Source organism: Nothobranchius furzeri, chromosome 7 (genome assembly GCF_043380555.1).
Source record: "Nothobranchius furzeri strain GRZ-AD chromosome 7, NfurGRZ-RIMD1, whole genome shotgun sequence".
Classification (NCBI taxonomy): domain Eukaryota; kingdom Metazoa; phylum Chordata; class Actinopteri; order Cyprinodontiformes; family Nothobranchiidae; genus Nothobranchius; species Nothobranchius furzeri.
Genome location: NC_091747.1, coordinates 78,895,004 through 78,913,466, shown reverse-complemented (window position 1 = coordinate 78,913,466; position 18,463 = coordinate 78,895,004). Strand labels below are relative to the sequence as shown.

Sequence of the window (18,463 nt, the reverse complement as noted above, 5' to 3'; positions counted from 1 at the left end):
GACACTCTTTGAATACATCAGGGCGTGGTATGGGTTAGGCAACATTGCATGAGGTCACATACGAGAAAAAGAAAATGGGGAGCGTGGGCGTGAAGCCACACCTTTGCAATCAAACGCGTGATAAGTGAACAGAAGATGCCCTCATACTGAAGCACGCATAAACACACAGACTGTTACGCTCAGATGAGCACAAGGAGCCAGAGAGTCTGGTTCAGTTACAGAGCACAGGATGAAATATTAGGCATGGAGGCAAAATTCAGGATGAAATGAAGATCAGAAAAGATAAGACAAAAGAAAAAACAGTGGGTGTAATTATATTTACTCAGATGATGAAATGTCATCTAATAAACTGGGCCTCCTCGACTCACTCAAGTTTATAATCAGAAGAAAAGGTGACTTCAGTCTTGAGAAAAGCATTTGGTATTTAAAGATCTCCTACGTCTAGTGCCTGGTTCACACGACTAAGTAATCATGCAGCTTTTTGACCCATTTCTCCTTTTCTGACAATCTTAAGGATGTCTTGATTACTGTAACGGCTCTAAAGATAATCTTATCTGATAACCCTGGCGTTTGTGGTATGTTAAGAGCTGTGTTGGGAATGTTACTTTAAAAATGTAATTAGTTACAGTTGTTAATTATTTTGTAAAAAAAAATTTTTTTACAACATTTGTGACTGAGTTACAAGATTACAAAAGTAACTGATTACCAGGAATAGAAACTATTGCATTACTTTATCATAAAAATATGATAGAAAAATTGGATCATCTTAATAAAACTTACTTAATTTACCTAATTACTCGAATACTAAAATATAAATGACTAAATGTTTGTCTATATTATGAAACCAAATAACTGAAATAAATGGACACCTAACAGGAGGAACTACAAACAGGAAACTTTACACTAATCTAAACTATTCAAATGCCACCGTGTGGCATGAAACAAGGCATGACAAGTCTGGGCCTCTCTGGTTAGCCTGCTGCCCTCGCGACCCAACTCTGGAGAAGCAGAAGCTGATGGATGGATGGTTGGATGCATAAATAAAAAATAAGGAACATCCTGGATCTGTTTCTTCCATCCATCCATCCTCTTCCACTTATCTGGAGTCGGGTCGCGGGGGCAACAGCCTAAGCAGAGAGGCCCAGACTTTCCTCACTTGGGCCAGTTCCTCCGAGGGATTCCTAAGGTGTTCCTTGGCCAGCTGAGAAACAGTCCCTCCAGTGTGTCCTGGGTCTTCCTTTAGGTCTTCTCCCGGTTGGATGTGCCTGGAAACCTCACCAGGAGGCATCCTAATCAAGTGCTTGAGCCACCTCAACTGGCTCCTCTAGATTAGGAGTAGCAGCGGATCTACTCTGAGCCCCTCCCAGATGACCAAGCTTCTCACCCTATCTCTAACCCCCAAATTCCACTACCTCCACTCCGCTCCGCCTTCCGCAGCCGCTCGCTTCCGAACTCAATTATTACTGTTACCCGCTCTACAACGGCTCCGCTCCGGTGCGGAGACCTGAGGTGGGCAAACAAGCATGCGCGGGATTTTCGAGATCTTGCGATACAGTCCGAGCAATAAACGCGGAAGTTAGATCCAAACACCCATTGTGTGGGAGAAGCATCGGCATGAACTGTTTAATCTGCCATCATTTGTGTTGAGAGATCAGCAGTGTTTGGATCAACAAAGTGTGACTACTTTGATAGTAGAAACTGTATTTATGGCTTATTTTTGTGCATTTAAACTTCAGCCGCCATTGACAGTAAGTTGTTAAACCTGTGCATATGAAACAAAAAACGCCTTTGGTTTATCGATTTATTGTGAAAAACGGAAGTTGTGCTTGCTCCTTTTCCTGTTGGGCAGTTGTGATTTCTGTCCATTTACTGCGGAGGTGCTCCAGCGTCCGGAAAAAATAGGATCGATCCTATTTTTGCCGGAACAGAGGGCGGCGCACGGCGCCGCACTGCCGGAGCACGGCCACAGTAGTGGAATTGCTCTGATTGACTAGAACGGGACCGATTTTGCTCCGGCGTTCGTGTCGGAGCGGAGGTAGTGGAATTTGGGGGTGAGGGAGAGCCCAGACAGAAATTACCAGAGAATATGAGCGGACATGAACAATGATGGGTGTAGGTGAGGTAGGTGCATAAGTCGAGGGCTTCTTGGGAGTGACGGGCTGTAAGCGTGCTGCACACTCCTCATTAACTATGTTTGTTTACCCTGAATTTACAATTGACCTTGAGAAGTTCTGCAAGAAAAGTTTGGCTGCAAACCACACCGTGTAGGGCCCAAACTGGTATATTTGATTTCTTTTTTCAATTTAATTTAAATCATGCCTACGCTCACCTCAATAAGCCTGCGGGCTATGTAAGGGTCTTGTTTGTCTTTTTTTACTTTTCCAGCACATTTAACAGAATCAGACCGACCCTACTGGGTGAGAAGTTGGGGTGGATGGGTCACTTATGTCCTGGATTGTGGATTATCTCACAGGGAGACCAGAGTACGTGTGCTTCCAGAACTGTGCATCTGACACAAGGGACTGCTCTCTCCCATTTCCTCTTTATCCTGTTTACCGACTTCCACGACTGTAGTGAAAACTGCCCCCTTCAGAGGTTTTCTGATGACTCAGCAGTAGTTGGCTTTACTACTGCGGATGAGGAGATGGGAGTATCGAGCAACGGTGGACTCCTTGGTAACATGGTGTGAGCAGAACCATCTGCAGAAGAAGACTAAGGAGCCCAATGTTGACTTCAGGAGGTCAAGATCACCAGAGACCCTGGTTTCCATCTATGGGGTTATAGTTGGACATAGTGGAGGATTACAGCTACCTGGCAGTGCCCATTGCAGACATGAAAATGGGTCAGGGGTGAGAAAAGATGAGACCCGAATTAGGATTTAATGATAGCTACCCAGCTGATGGTTCTCCTTCACTAGCCAGCTAACGAACCCTTCCACTACCTATCCTTTGGGGACATTTTGACTTTTATCATCTCCTTATGTGTCTCTGGTGAGGAGCAGATAAATAAAGCAAACAAGAAAAACAATCTAACCTAAAAGGTAAACAAAAGCTTCCTCCCAATTTTCTTTAAACTGAATTTAACAAGAATTTAAGTTACTTTGGTTCATGAAACTAAATAAAGTGGTACAGTATAAATAAAGTAAAGCAAATTATTGTTCTTATTTCTCTCTCGAGTCCGTTCTCTTGTACAGAGCTCAAAACTCCTCCATGTCCGTGTATGTTTGTTCAATACTACAGTCTGGTTTTATGCACTATTACCTCACTGTAAATGGTGCATGATATTTCAGATCACTTTAATGGTATTGTAACTCTTGCATTGATAGTTGGTTAGTGGGACTTCTTATCTTAGATCATTGTCATTTAATATTGTTATTGTTTCCTTACCTTTTCTATTGTCTGGAGAAACTATTTGTCTACACACACAGTTTCCTTTGGGATGAATAAAGTTCTGATTCCGATTATCACCACATGTGGGTCTCGTTGGGGTTTTCCAGCATATTATCAAATCTTGTCTTGTGAACCAGGCCAAACCGGTGTTGGTCCTTTAGGATAACTATTTTCTGTGTCTTACCAACAGTTATGGTTCTGTGGATGTCGCCTTGCTGCAACACTTTTAGTACTAAATGTGAATCAGCAGACTAGACAACAGCACGTTCATCAAGAGTTCTCAGGTCTTACCAAAAACTCGAGCAACAAAGCCGAGGGGGAAGTGTGAAGCAAAAAGTGTGAGGAACCAGGGGGTAGCGTACAGACTGGGCCCGATCTCCTGCTGCTCCAGGTGGCTGTGCAGATCCCTGTGGTAGTCATGAAGCAGCCGCGACAGCTGGTACATCTGGATCTGACCGGAGGAAACCACACAGATGGACAATGTTCATGTGCCTTTTCAGGATAATTGGTTACACAGTCATCATGACTCCTCCACATGCAGCATCTGCAGCCACATGATATGTATGTCTTCCAATAGGGTTGGCCGATGGGCTTAGCTGTTACAACTGTTTTTACAAGAGGCAATTTGTTTATTTGCTTGTTTGTTTGGGCATGCATAAGTTTGTTAATGACAAATATTTTACACTTCAGGCACAGAGAACATCGTGGAAGAGAGATGTTTTCTGATTTTAAAACTTTGGCTTAAGTAGTGCTCGTTATTCAGCACCCGCTTCAAGTGTGTCAGCGGAGTGTGGAATCATCCAGAACGACATTCAAATATCCACGAGTTTGTCGGAGGCAAAAGTCCAGAACCTCATAACCTCTTCAGCAAGCTCCCTCGAGACATTTAATTACATAAAAGCGGCAGATGACCAGTTCAGGTTTATGCAGAGCAGACGGGACGTGCATTTGGACCACAGCAGTCGAAATGTTTGTAATTTAAATGAAATGTTTATTTGCATTGTTTATATGGGGCACTCAGAATAGCTTGTTCGGACTAAATATTAAAAATGAATGGAATGATTAACATTTTAAAAACTTAAGTGACAGGGATAAATGGAACATGTGACCTCTGCTGCGAGCTAATGCTCCCTCCTCAGAGTGCGTCCAAACGCAGCAGCGATCGACTAACGTCTCAAAGTCACAAAAGAAAGAAACCCAGTAGTCTATGTTCATGAAAAATACATTTTGCTTCAATAAAATACCACAATAATGGGCACCGCAGGGAAACAAAGACAAGGCTTAACAGCGTTTAATACAAGCCATACATGTCACTCTACCAAACCAAATATAAAATGAAACAAAATCAAAAATCAAACCTTCTCTTCCAGCAAACATTTGTGCTGCGCTTCCATAAAAAAAGCCAGAGTTTGTACTTCTACTGTATTCACAAAGCAGTCAGTGCATCATTCAAAGAGTCACACGCACGAATAAATCACCCATCATTATTTATTGGACCGACAATTGGCGGTGGGAAAAATTATACAAATCGCCTAACTGTACCTTCCAACAAAATCTAACTACTGCTTTCAACTCACAATTAAGCCAGTAAACCTTCAAGAGCGTCAAATGGATGCTGCTGTAACTTGTGTTCTTTCGTAAGGGTTTCCCCCAGCGCCCGGTAAGTCTGGCGGGCCGCCAGGCCTTGCTTAGCCCCCCGTCAGGCCAAGTGGATAAGCATGAATCGACCAAATTCAAGGATCTTTAGAGACCCAAAATATTTTGCAGAAAATAATCAATAAAACAAAAATATAAAAACATAAAATCTGCTTCAGCTGGCTGAATAAATCACTGCTGACACCATCGGGATTCAAACCCACGTCAGCACATGGCCTAAATGAAACAGCAGGCAGACGCGTCACTTGTAAGTCGCTTTGGACAAAAGCGTCTGCTAAATACATAAACATAAACACATTAACCACTGGCCATAGACAATACAGTAACCCACTCGCCTAAGAAGCTGTTGTAGGCACATTTTGTCTGAGTGGGCGGAGTTTCACTGAAACAAACCATTTTATTTCCGGGTATAAATTCAGACTGACAAAAAAGAACAAAAATAATAATAACAACTTAAAGGCATCATCACCTGTTACTACCATGTATATCTACACCATATAATGGTCATTTAGGCCATATACATTATTGGTATCGGAATTTTTTTTTAAATGAGCTTTTCTGATCTTTTTTTGTAAAAGATATGTTTTCTCCAGAGAGTACAAGCAATATTTCGGCTGTGCCAAACATTTGGAATAGTAGGATGCCCAAGGAAGATGCTGTGTTTCTTGCCTCTGATTGGCTAGAAGGGCTCTAATATGATTAACTAGTTGATTTAGCAGAAAACCGGCATCTTCCCTTGCTAGGTACAGACTGTTCTCCTACCACCGCCACCAACAGAAAGCTGTTTTGGGGAGTTTTGTAAAGAAACTGTGTACTTAGCACTATAATAATCAGAGGCAAGAAAGATGGGACCTTCCTTGACGGTACTACGATTCCAAATGATGCGTCCCATCATGGTTGAAAAATAGTCCCAAAATGAAAGTTGAACCGACGTCTTTTCTGGCTGTGAATTCAATGTCTTTCGGTGCGTCTCATTTGGGTGTTTAAAAATAAAAATTTGGCCATCTTATAAAATATATCATTACTGTAAAAAAAATAAAACTATCTGATATGCGGGCCTGGATTCGAACCTGCGTCCTCCATGTGTAAGTCAGGTGTCACGCTAGTTGAACTATCCCTTTGACACTATTTAACTGAAAATATTGCTATCACCAAAAACGGTGTTAAAGCCCAGCAAACATTTGGATGCTTGATGACAGCTGATACGACATTAGTCCGATAAAAGTTTGATCATTTAAAATCCAAACTATTTATTACTATATTTTCAAAGACAACTAGTTCCAAATTGAAAGTTGAAACAAAGTCATTTCTGGAAGCGAAGCAGTGCGGGCTATAGGGAGCCTAAATCACTTCCGCATCACGGGTCCCTGGAAGAACGAAAAAATGAATGCAAGTCAATGGGGCTAAAAACGCTATTTTCTAATTCCGCTTGTTTTGTGTCGTGGATTTCACATCTGATGTCAGCGAATTTCAAAGACACATTTTGATACCAAGAACGTGCTTATTTTCAAGGGGTTTTGTGTGAAAATAAGTCCAGAACTACAAATGCGCTTCATGAAAGTGACGTCATCGAACCAGACACGGAGAAAACTGAGGGAAAATGGCTGTAAGTTCAGCAAACTTCAAATAGAGCCACCATAAATCTGGTCATGTGGTAAGTAGCAGCTACTTTGGGGAGAGGAGATCATGTGGTGTCGTCACATATGCAACGTGCAGATTTCTAGTTTGTAGTCATGATAATTACGAACTTTTACAAGCTAATAAATACCAAAGTACGTGACTGGCATGGTCGAAACACCTATCATAACTTTTCTTTTAAATTGCAGAACAACATGTGTGTGATCCAGGGCGTAAGGCAAAGGGGATTAGAAAATAGTGTTTTTAGCCCCGTTGAGTTGCATTCATTTTTTCGTTCTTCCGGGGACCCATGGTGCAGAAGTGACTTAGGCTCCCTATAGCGGCGTTGCACTGCGCTGTCCATATATGGTTCTGTACATCCTGTCATTGTAACGGCATTAAGGCCAGAACTCAAGATCTAGTTTTGGAGTGTGGGTGCTTGTGGGGTAAACGTTGAAGAAGCCAAGAGGGAAAAAAATATATCCATTGTTAGTGAAAAATCATTGGATACATTTTTCAAGTGGAAGAGTGAACATTTCAGGTGATGACTCTTAAGATAAATGACATTTCAACTGTGCTGTCAAAGGTTTAAAATAACATGATATGGACCCTGTAAACATTTTATGTACAAAAATTAAACTTTCAACACTTAAAACCACAAAAAATGTGAGAATATGTAAAAACTTATGTTCAAAGCACACAGACACCTATCTATGACACATTTGAACTGAATTCACAAATTAAATAGACGCTCATGAGGACTGTGATTGCCCCAAGTGAAAAATTGTGGCACAAACTATCTGAACATGTCAAAAATTCTTGTGACACAAAAGCGATGTATGATTGTAACATTTAAGACCTGATGTTAAACAAATAAACACCTCAAGTCTTATTGTATTAATCAAATAATGATCAACTTAAAGTCATAGCTTGAGCCTCTGTAATCCTAACACTATTGATTAAAACATAAAAATGTCCAAATAAAAGGATCAGTGGAATCATCTAACCAGTCTACAGTGCTCCAACTCAAAGCTCTGTCACACTGGTACCTGTAAGATGATCATGTCGGGCCTGTACTGCTTACGGAGCCCCGCATCAAACATCAGAAATTTGAGCATATTGAAGGCATCCTCTTCCCCCATGTGTAAAAGCAGAACTCCAGCGATGAAGGACAGGCCCTGACAGTAACCCACCTGTAACAAACACGCAAGGCTCATGACTGAAAACCAAAATACAACAAACAGCCATCACCCGAGCCCCTTTTTCCTGACTGGGGTCGGTGCCTTTCTCTAGCAGTCATTGGGTGACCCTGGACAGGTCTTCAGTCCACAATCATGCACTCACCCGCCCATTCACTCACTCACTCGCACCTAGGGACAATTTAGAGTCACCAAAGTGTTTGACATGCATGTTTTGGTCTGTAAGGGAAAACTGGAGTTCCATGGCCAAAACCCACAGATGCAAAGACAGTACATGCTCACTCCACACAGAAAGACTTTAGCTGGGTTTGAACATGTGACCTTACTGCTGCGAGGCAACTAACGGCACCATCCTAGAGCCCACAATTAACAGACTACAAGACATTATGATTAAAAGATAAAAAGATACCTCAGGGTCGAGCAGTGAGTAGGCTTTCAGGATGTTGTATAGAGAGAGCTGTCCTGCCCCCAGCTGGGCTTGGAAATATGGGTGAGTGGGAAAAGTGCGACCTGGAGGAGAAAATACAGCCATATGATTTATTTCATGGTTAATATTTGTTTAAATACCCTAAACTACATAAAAAATAGCAGAACCATGAAAAAGATTTAAGCCTTTGAAAAGGAGTGTTACAGCTTTATTGAACTACATGTTCTCATTTTTGTCTGACACAGTGTGCACAAGAATCTGAGCGAACGAGGGATCCAGGAGACCAAATCCTGCACGTTTGAACAAAGTGTTCAGAGCAGTGAACTTCGCCTTGGGATGGTAGATTTCACACTTTGCCGATAGCAACAAAAGAAAAAAAAAAAAAGTATTCAGTGGTTGAATATGTGCCAACAATCCCTGAACTAAATTGTTCCTGAAAACACAATTACGCATGCACACACACACACGTAGCTTTATGTGAAGAAAGGTAAAGAAGGTCAATCCTGCAGCCTCAGACATCCACATTTAAAAAACAAATATCTTGTACATAAAGGTCTGAGTCCATAAAACACAGTCAACGAGGGCAGATGGGCAATTAGAGGGTCTGTGTACTTTAGAGAAGACGGTGTGAGGAAGACAACGACGACCCTGTGAGTCTGTATGTTTGGAATGTTGCTCTGAGGGCTTTCGTGAACATAATGTCACGGCTCCACACTCCGCTCAAGAAAAAGCGTGTCTTCATTGGACGTGTTGGAGTGCTCGTGCACATATTTGCTTTTAACACCAAGTGTGCAACAGCATTTATCAATATGACCTCCCTGCACCTCAAAACCACACACACACTTTTTTTTTTAGTAAACGGCTCAAGCGAACGCTGTTTTTCAGTGTGATCTAGTTACAAAAGACGAACGAATGAACAACAGCTACGACACATGAGGTCAGGGATTGGTGTGTGTGGGTGTTATATGGGTGGGGTGTAGAAACCGACAACTGTATATGTGGGTTTTTGGGTGTTAGGTGTAGTGTCAACATTCGTGAAAAATATGTTGCACGTTTCCATAGTTTGCACTTTTACTGAATTATTTTTAAAATCTAAAGGTATGAGGTCAACAATAACTTTAAAAATCAGGCTTAGTCATTTGCTTTCTTAACTACCTTTTAATCCGTTTTCATAGAAATTTTGAGCTGATTTGATATAAAATGAGACTGGAGTATGCAGATTAAAAACTTTTGCATTTTACATGTTTTTCTACTGGAGTTGGTGAGAAATACAGTAAAAAATTTAATCACTTTAAATTCATTCACTTTTAAGTCAAATCAGAAACTTCCAAAGTAGTCTAGTAGAGAGAAGTTTTATTTACTCAAGGTTTTATATAACAGGTCTGAGTCAGAGCCGCTTCAGACTCCAAAAGCTCTTTTTGATTTGTTCTGTAAAAATGACGAAGATGTTGTTGGGTATGGTGTGTCGTCTGATGATTCTTATACTTTTAAAAGGTGTTTAATGCAGCATCATCAGATATTTAAAGGTGTTTGTGTGCGTTACCCAGGTCTATGAGGATGGCGTGCTGCTGTGAGGTCAGTTGTTTCAGCAGCTCTTTGTACGGAGAGGAGTTGGACGGAGGCCGTGAAGGAACCGTCTGTCTGAGCAAATACTGTTCGGAGAGGAACTTCCAGATCTCACCTCGATGCTGCCTTGGGACACCTGCGTGACAACAGACAGAAGATGACTGAAATTTGTAAACTAGGTCAAACTAAAGTGAAGTTAAAGTCCCATTAGTTCTCTGCATTTGGCCCATCCTCTGGGCGAGTGATGACACGGCTGCACTCGGGAACTATTTGGTGGATTAGCTCCCCAATCCAACCCCTTAATGCCGAGCGTCAAGCAGGGAGGCATTGGGTCCCATTTTTAAAGTCTTTGGTATGACCCAACCAGGATTTGAACCCGATCACCCAGTCGCAGGGTGGACACTCATACCACTAGGCCACTGAGCTGGTCAAACTGTATCTGACAAACTCAAATTAGACTTTATATTTATGTAAAGACTTTAAGTTGCATAAGCAGGTAAAACATCTGTCATCAGTATTTAGTATAACCTGCTGTCAGACCAGGAATGTTTTGTTTAACCTAAGAGGTGCCCCCACATAGAGTATTTGTGAGGCCCAAACTGTTCTCTCTCTAACAACCATGACCAACCGTGATCATCTCTATGGCGCGGTATGGGGGGCCAAAATTAAGACTACTGCCCAGCAGCAGGCGGCTACATAAATTCTGAAGCAAACTACCGACCTGATTAATGATGAGCTGGCGCCGGTAACTGAGAGGCTGGCGCTGCTTACTGAGGAATAGCACCTTTACCAGCATTATTACTAGATGCGCTAGGGACTAGCAGCCCTCGGCTGGTCATTGACTGGTTCACGCACTCCCTCTGCTGTCTATTAGCATGGATAGACTAGCATTAGCCTGGACGGGCTAGCCATTAGCGTGCCTAGGCTGGCCACTAGCTGGATTTCCTAACCCCTTGATGGACCATTAGCATGGATAGGCTGGCGATAGCATCGGAGAGGCTAGCCATTAGCGTGCCTAGGCTGGCCACTAGCTGACTAGTGACTCTCTGAGACATGCTAATGGCTAGCCTCTCCGATGCTAACGCCAGCCTATCCATGCTAATGGCTAGCCTTTCCAATGCTAACACCAGCCCGTCCAGGCTAATGCTAGCCTATCCATGCTAATAGACAGCAGAGGGCTGCTAGTCCCTAGCATATCTAGTAATAATGCTGGTAAAGGTGCTATTCCTCAGTAAGCAGCGCCAGCCTCTCAGTTACCAGCACCAGCTTATCATTAATCAGGTCGGTAGTTTGCTTTGGAAATTATGTAGCCTCCTGCTGCTGGGCAGTAGTCTTAATTTTGGCCCCCATACCGCGCCATACATCTCCACTAGTGGGATCTCAAGGTGTCCCATGGACACCGTGGAAATACAATCCCCACAGTGCATCTCAGCTCGACCCAGAACAGTAGAGTAGGAAAGACGCGGTTGAAACACCTCCCCTGAGAGGCGTGTCCAGTAGGATCAGCCACCCCAAAGATGAAACTTAGTACTGCTGCTGTTATTTGTGACCTTGATAATCATGTCATCACTGCCAGCTCATGAACAGAGGTGAGGACTGGGATGAATATTGATCAGTAAACAGAGCGTTGCTATGTAGTTCAGTACAGCAGGTTTGTTTTATCATACTCTCCACTCTGTAGCCTCTCTATAATCATTTGTTCTGTTTGGAATAAGTTGAGATTACAGGAGTTAAACTTCCCCGTGGTCTGAGGAGAACAAAGTCGGAACAAAGATGGATCTGAGCTTGTCTCACTTCTTAGCATGTTGGCATTGCTTCAACAAAAATGAACTAGCAACTTTATGAAGCATTGTTTTTTGTATTTGTGGAAGTAGACATCAACCTTGTGTAACAGCAGCATGTATGGTGTCCAAGTCAAACTTGACCTTTGACCTCCCAGGAGTTCCCAGCATTTTCTCCCACACCAGAGTGACCTCCTTCAGACACGGAGTGATTTCCTCGTAGTCCAACTTCAGGCGCCTGTTCTGCAGATCACTCTCTGAGGCTGCAGACAAACACACACATTTATCACGTTAACCCCAAACTCACAGTATTATAGCTAATCATGCACCCACCTGAGGGCAAATACTTGTTATTATTTACACTGTGATGTAATAATACCAGATGTTTACCTTAAACATAACTCAGCTCTGAGATTAATTCTTGAAGCAGTACTCAGCCTACACCCTCATGTCTTATTAGGTGACTATATCCAATAATACTATAATTAGGGTCTATGTAATCTCCCACAGGAGATGTCGTCATTTCATTGACAGGGTCAGAAAACATTCGTTTAGATGTTTTAACTTTGGCCTTAAACTATGAAATGGAAAATACTCAGAAAAAAAAACATAAACACATCCAAACTAGGATTTCCGTTACTTGCTGATGACACCAGTGATCAAAAGGTGAGAAAACACCCCAAACCCTCTCCCGTTCCTCTCTTTTTGACAACACCCTTCCTCTTCAAGTCTCTAAACCCACAACCCATCTTTTCTTTTCTTTTTTCTTGCTGCTGAACTAGTTTTCATTCATCCAATTCCACTTTTGTGAAGTCCATCAGGCTGACTCCCCCTCCGGTCCCAAGCGGACGCTCCACCCTTTCCGATCATGGGTGGTGTACACTTAGTGACCAGCTGCAGCTAGGTCGTGTTCAGCAGAGTGAAATCATCCTTTTTGGACAATGACCGTAGGCTGTGCTACATGAAACTCTGCACTGATACCTTTCTGAAAATGAAGGAGCAAACAGGAGGGGTTTGGTAAAATAATCATGATCCTGTGTGAGTCAGTAATATGTAGTTAAAATGATTTAACAAGACTTCAAATACAAAACAAAAATTAAAAAATTAAAAAAACACCACAGCCTATTTAGTGGGTTGCTTTCTAAAAATAAACTCAACCAATACATTAATAATTTTATTGAAAAGCACATAAATGTTTAAATCATTTTTATGTAATGATCTCAGCAGTCAGTGACAGGAAAGTGATGAAAACAACCTGGAAAGAGTGTTGTGGACAATAAAAGAATAAAACCTGGATGGTGCAGATGGTTGACACACCCAGAGTAAGAATAGATGATGTCTGTGAAGCTGCAGCGTCGCTTTGCCTCATCTGTCTGCAACAAGCAGAATCTCGTCTATCAGGACTCGCCCGCTGGCAGCAGCCCAGCTGGCGCTTGCTCGCTGCCTCCACCTTCAAATCTCGCCCTGCCTCCATTTCTTTCCCTTTCTCTGCTCCACCGCCTTTGATAACACACAGCAGGACAGGATACCCCACCCTGAAGTTGACACACATGCACACACACACACGCAACATGATGGCAGCGCACACACTCATAGTTGACCCAAATTCCAGACAGAAAGAATGGATTCCAACATTAATGTGTTGAGCTACAAACATGGAGAGAAAACACCAGCCCATAAAACAGTCCCACACTACTGCAGCAATGTGTAAATATAGGCATCAATATTAAAGTTGAACCACAGCTAGCTGTGATTGCTGCCATCTGTATTAGTGTGTGTTGGATGGAGAGTTAGGTGTGTGTAAATTAAAGAATTACATCTGAGACAGGTAGTTTAGGCCGTGACACGGCGTTTGTGTATAAAGACACACGCCAACTGGGTCAGGAAAAAGGCGGTGCACCTGGCACACCCAAAAACACCCACTTACAAGACAAAAACAGGTGGACGCGCGCATGCACGCACACACACACACAAAAACACATTATATAACGCTAATTTGTGGTTGTGTAATTTTTACAAACTAGAAAAGCAGGTGTGTCTTTAATTACTGAAAGTCTTTGAGTGCACATCTGCAAAGGCTCGTTGCCAAAGAGGTCATAAAGAGAAACTTGTTTTGTTGTGTAGCTACCAAAGAAACATCTGAAATCCATCATCAGACGAATGACTGACGGTGCTGCATGAGTGAAGTTTCACCACCCGAGACAATAAAATAGATTCTGAATTTATTACATTCATTAAATCCTTAATCAGATTTATCTGAATTTATAGCAATTTAAAGAGATTTTATTTCAGGTATTTAGATGTTGATGTTTTTAGGAAGCAGGCTGACACTGCAGTTTCCAAACACACGTTTATAAAACCAGAGCTACAGTTTTCACCTTAATACTGATGACAAAGTGGATGCTGGCAACTGTAACATCAGGCTTAGCTTAGCAATTCCCTCCATCCAATTCACCTTGTAGCTTCTGGTTCTCTCTCTCCATCCTCTGCAGAAGGATCTGCTGCAGAATGGCCTTCCTCCAGAGCTCCCTCAACTCCTCTTTGCTCCTCTTTGTACTCTCCTCTGGCACCGCCGTCATAGGGTCTCCACTCCCACTTGCCACCGCTGGGCCCACACAAATTCGACCTCCATCCAGACAGGAATCCAGCCGCTCTGAAAGATGCATCAGATTATTACATGAAGGCCCTGAAAACAGACGCCGCTATTTCTGCCTCCGTTTGAATTCAAAACCAAGAACCCTAGTATGCAAATTAGAAAATAAAAATATTTTGAGTTTTCTTACTATTTCAAATCAGAATTTTAGCTCATAGCACATGATCAAAGCTGAAGTCAACTGGATCAAGATAAAAAAATAAAGATATAATGTAGATATAACTGTAAGCAGTGCTAATATTGTGCATGTGCAGTTTATAAAAACAAACATGGGATATGCTTGAAGAATAAATGTAGAAAAAAACAAAGGTAAAATGTACCCAAAATTATAATTTTTTGTGAACACAAAAAATTCCAAAGAATGCAAACAAATATTTGCACGTTTATTTCAGGTTGCAAAAGTCTACTCATTCTTAAGACCAGGACAACACTCTGGAATGAAAATACACACATTTTTGACCTGGGTTGTTCTCATCTAATGTTTTAAGTCCTAAACATCACATCTGATTTAAATATTTATAACATCAAATTGAGTTCTAATAAATGCAAAGTCAAATAAATTAGTCCAACGTGTCTGAAAGTTGCCTGGATGGTCTCAGATTTCTGACACTCTTGCAAACAATATAAATATATCCGAGTATAAAGATGCCTAAAATGTGTCTGTGTGACTCCACCTTAAAGTACAGGGTGGATCCCAAACCTCTAAATACTCCCGTGTTGTTTACAACATACCAACAATCCAGAAAGCACTTGCTTCTCTTTCAGTTCGTAAGAAATCATAATAGTTTGATCACTTAAGCTCGGCCACGCACGCAACGTATCTGAGCCCGGCTCAGGTATGCACACTTGATACGGATCTTTATAGTGATTCCTCCAAGAAAGCCTGGAAGTTGCCCTTGATGCACAGGCACACGTCTGCAGGTACAGGCTCAACATTATGGCACTATGAATTTGTTTTGAGATGGTTTCCAAGATACAGAATAAATAATCGTATAACTGTACTTTTAAGAAAGGTGTAGACAGGTACATATCCCATGCGCGTGCACACGCACACACACACACACACACAAACACAGGTACCCTCTGCATCTTCCCTTCTACAAACACAAACAAGTTATTTTCTGCACAAAGTGGAGCAGACCATTTCCTGAGCAAATAATGTGGCTAGAACAAACATACAAGGTGGGTGAACAAGGCTGGTGCTGTCCTCTGGCACTGCACGCGTGTGTGTGTGTGTGTGTGTGCGTGCGTGCGTGCGTGCGTGTGTGTGTGTGTGTGCGTGCGTGCGTGCGTGCGCGCGGACTGTCAACATGACCTTCATACCACCATCCCCTGCCAACACGCACGCCCCTCACACACAACACACACACACACACACCCATGACCTCATGTATGTAAGGACACACAGACACACCCAAATGAACCAAAACTTTGCGCTGCATTCAGGCAGAACAAAGCATTCATTCTGACCTGCTAAAAGCAATGGCTGTCACGGTTTTTCCGTCTACTTGGTGCAGATCTTTTCAGAACTGTGGACAGATGTCTTTCCTGTTCTTTTCATTTGAGGAGGGAAATGAACAGACCAACGCTACTTTACTCAATTCTTATAAACAACATGTTATGCAGGATGGCAGACAATCCCACATTCCACCTATTAGATACGTGAGCAAACGCTGCATGGGTGTGTGCAGAAGTTAACAGAGCTACAAACAAACCTGCAAAGAAAATAAATCCTGCTGGTGCATTATGGAGGTGGTCATAAATCCAATATTACATGAAGAACTTAGAAACTCAGACAGATTTCTGTACAATTCAAATCAATTCAATTCAAAGATACTTCATTAATCCCAGAGGGAAATTAGAGTTTCAGTACACACAATTCTGAGATCAGACATACATACAGACACATGACAAGAATTGGTGACTGTGGTCATTCGCAACCCGAGCCGCGCTACCTTAATAGAGATCAGAGGGTTTATATGAGGATTGAGTCAGGTGGAGGAAAAAAAGGTACTTCAGTTACCCTCCACAGGGAGGACAGCTTTGCTCTGCAAAAAACACCTCAGACAGAAATGCAACAGACTTCAGACATTACACAACATAAGTGTCCACTAGGTGGGGAGGTAGGGTTGGGGACTCTCCTAACATCAGTACATGCAGCTGCAATGAGCAGCGCTCGCCACCTCCGTTTGGACTGGGGAGGGAGATAATGGGTTAGAAAGCACAGTGACTCCTGGAAACGGTTCCACGACCTTCACCGGTCACAGTCCCGCCCAGGCTGGGATAGGAAGACAGAGTTGCCATGGTGACAGCAGCATTCCACATTTCTTCTGAGGGGGAGTATTCACTTCAGCCTTACAGGCTCAAGGGCACCAGATTCAGATAAGAACTTGTTTTGGGGCCAGAAAGAGATCATTTCCTCTCTGCCTTAAAGTTCTGTTGATCTCCAACCCCTCTGGATCCCAATCATGGCGTAAATTAATCTATTCCCAATCCGTGCTGTCCCGTCAACTCTCTCTGATCAAATCCATCTTCTGTGCCAGAGCCTGAATCTCAGCCAAAGTTCCAAGCTTACAACTCATCTCGACAATGATATGAGTCTGTGCGTTCACAGCGCGGTGTAACCCATCCCTGAGCTTCGGGATTGAGCCAATATTCCTGGACAGCTCATTAATTTTCCGGTGAGCCGGGTAACCGCTCAGGCCAAACCGCAAGAATCCCGACACCAACACCACGAATATCCAAACATCTTCAGAATCCTCTACAGACAGTTGAGAGAGGCAGATCAGGTTCCACTGTTTCCAGGAGTCCATGATATGTCCAACCGGATCTGTCCCAAAGGGGCACCTGGGAGCCCCTTCTCCCGTTCTCATCGTTGAGAACATTTTGTCAATCGCGTTGAGAGACCAGCTGACCAGGTCCATTTTTAATCATTTCCAGTTTCCAGAAATAATGCAGAAAGAGCCGTGCACACAAAGACAGGACAAAGAGCCTTGGGATAAGAGAGGGAGGAGAGGAGGAAAAAGCGTCTGTACTCTCCAAGAGCCGGAATGAATTAGAAAATAATTTTTTAAATGTTGCCTTCATAGATAAAAGGCAAAAGGCTTCTTTGGAGCCGGTAAATGAGGCTGTTTAGGTTCAAGTTAGGTTGTTTTTAAATAAAATTAGAATTTTCAGCCACTAAAAGGATATAAAACAAGTAGAAACTGCACACCTGGTAAAAATCAGGAATCACATAAAAATAATAAGTGTAATCGAATGTTAAGCTTGAGATTGCAGCACTTGTGATCACCAAGATTAGTAAATCTGGCTCTAACTGACTCTTAAATGAGAAAACGGGTTTCCTAATACCTACTTAAGGGTAAGACACACACACACACACACACACACCTTTATCCCAACCAACTCAGCATACAGGCTGGCACGGTGATGTATGTTTGTAAGATGGTTAAAAAAACAATTATGTTTGGAGAGCTCATCTTCAGTCATCTGGAACATCTGAGAGGTTTCACCCAAAGCCCGACTGACTTGAGATTATTTTAGCTTCATTTCAAATGTAATTCTTCTTGAGCAAAACATTCCTTTGTATATTAGCTGACGATTACAGATTATGGATGCCTGTTAGACTAAACATCTAAAATAATGTGGCATAAAGGTCAAACAGATTATTTAATGCTGACACCAGCAGAATTATAAAGGAGTTCACCAAGGATCACCAGAGAAAATTTTGAGAAAACAACAAAATTAGAAGTGGCAAATAAATAAGTTCAGACTGCATTTTTTTGGTTCTTTTTAAAACACAGAAAATGTTTCTTTTTTACCTTGCGGACAGTTTCGTTTACCGGCTGTAAACTTCCTCAGAGCTGACAGCCTTTACAGCCGGTGAACAAAACTGTCAGCAAGGTAAAAAATAAACATTTTTTGTGTTTTAAAAAAGAACCAAAAATGCTGTTTGAAACTAAACACAGCAAGAACATACGAAAGATAAATAAGTTCAGGTTCTCCATAGAAAATGATAGAATCACACAAATGTTCTCTTCCACACAATGCAGCTCTCACCACGTCAAGGACAACAGCGACACATAGAGGACATGTCTCATCATTACAGTTGCCATGCGCTGCTTTTTGACCTTAAGAACTCAGCGGTCTAAAGGTAATGCACTTTTAACTTTTGT

General features: G+C 42.2%; 1 protein-coding gene across 5 annotated transcripts in view; it reads right to left on the bottom strand.

Annotated features, from left to right (window-relative positions):
* tbc1d1 (TBC1 (tre-2/USP6, BUB2, cdc16) domain family, member 1) overlaps positions 1–18,463 on the bottom strand; it is an 89,383-nt gene that overhangs the window by 8,726 nt on the left and 62,194 nt on the right. For all 5 annotated transcript variants that reach the window (XM_070553807.1, XM_070553810.1, XM_070553809.1 and 2 more), the window contains 6 exons: positions 14,091–14,288; positions 11,737–11,898; positions 9,832–9,990; positions 8,271–8,371; positions 7,712–7,855; positions 3,681–3,840 (listed from right to left, as the gene is read on the bottom strand). In XM_070553807.1, coding sequence (XP_070409908.1) covers positions 3,681–3,840; positions 7,712–7,855; positions 8,271–8,371; positions 9,832–9,990; positions 11,737–11,898; positions 14,091–14,288 — 924 coding nt within the window. The remainder of the gene's footprint in view (positions 1–3,680; positions 3,841–7,711; positions 7,856–8,270; positions 8,372–9,831; positions 9,991–11,736; positions 11,899–14,090; positions 14,289–18,463) is intronic.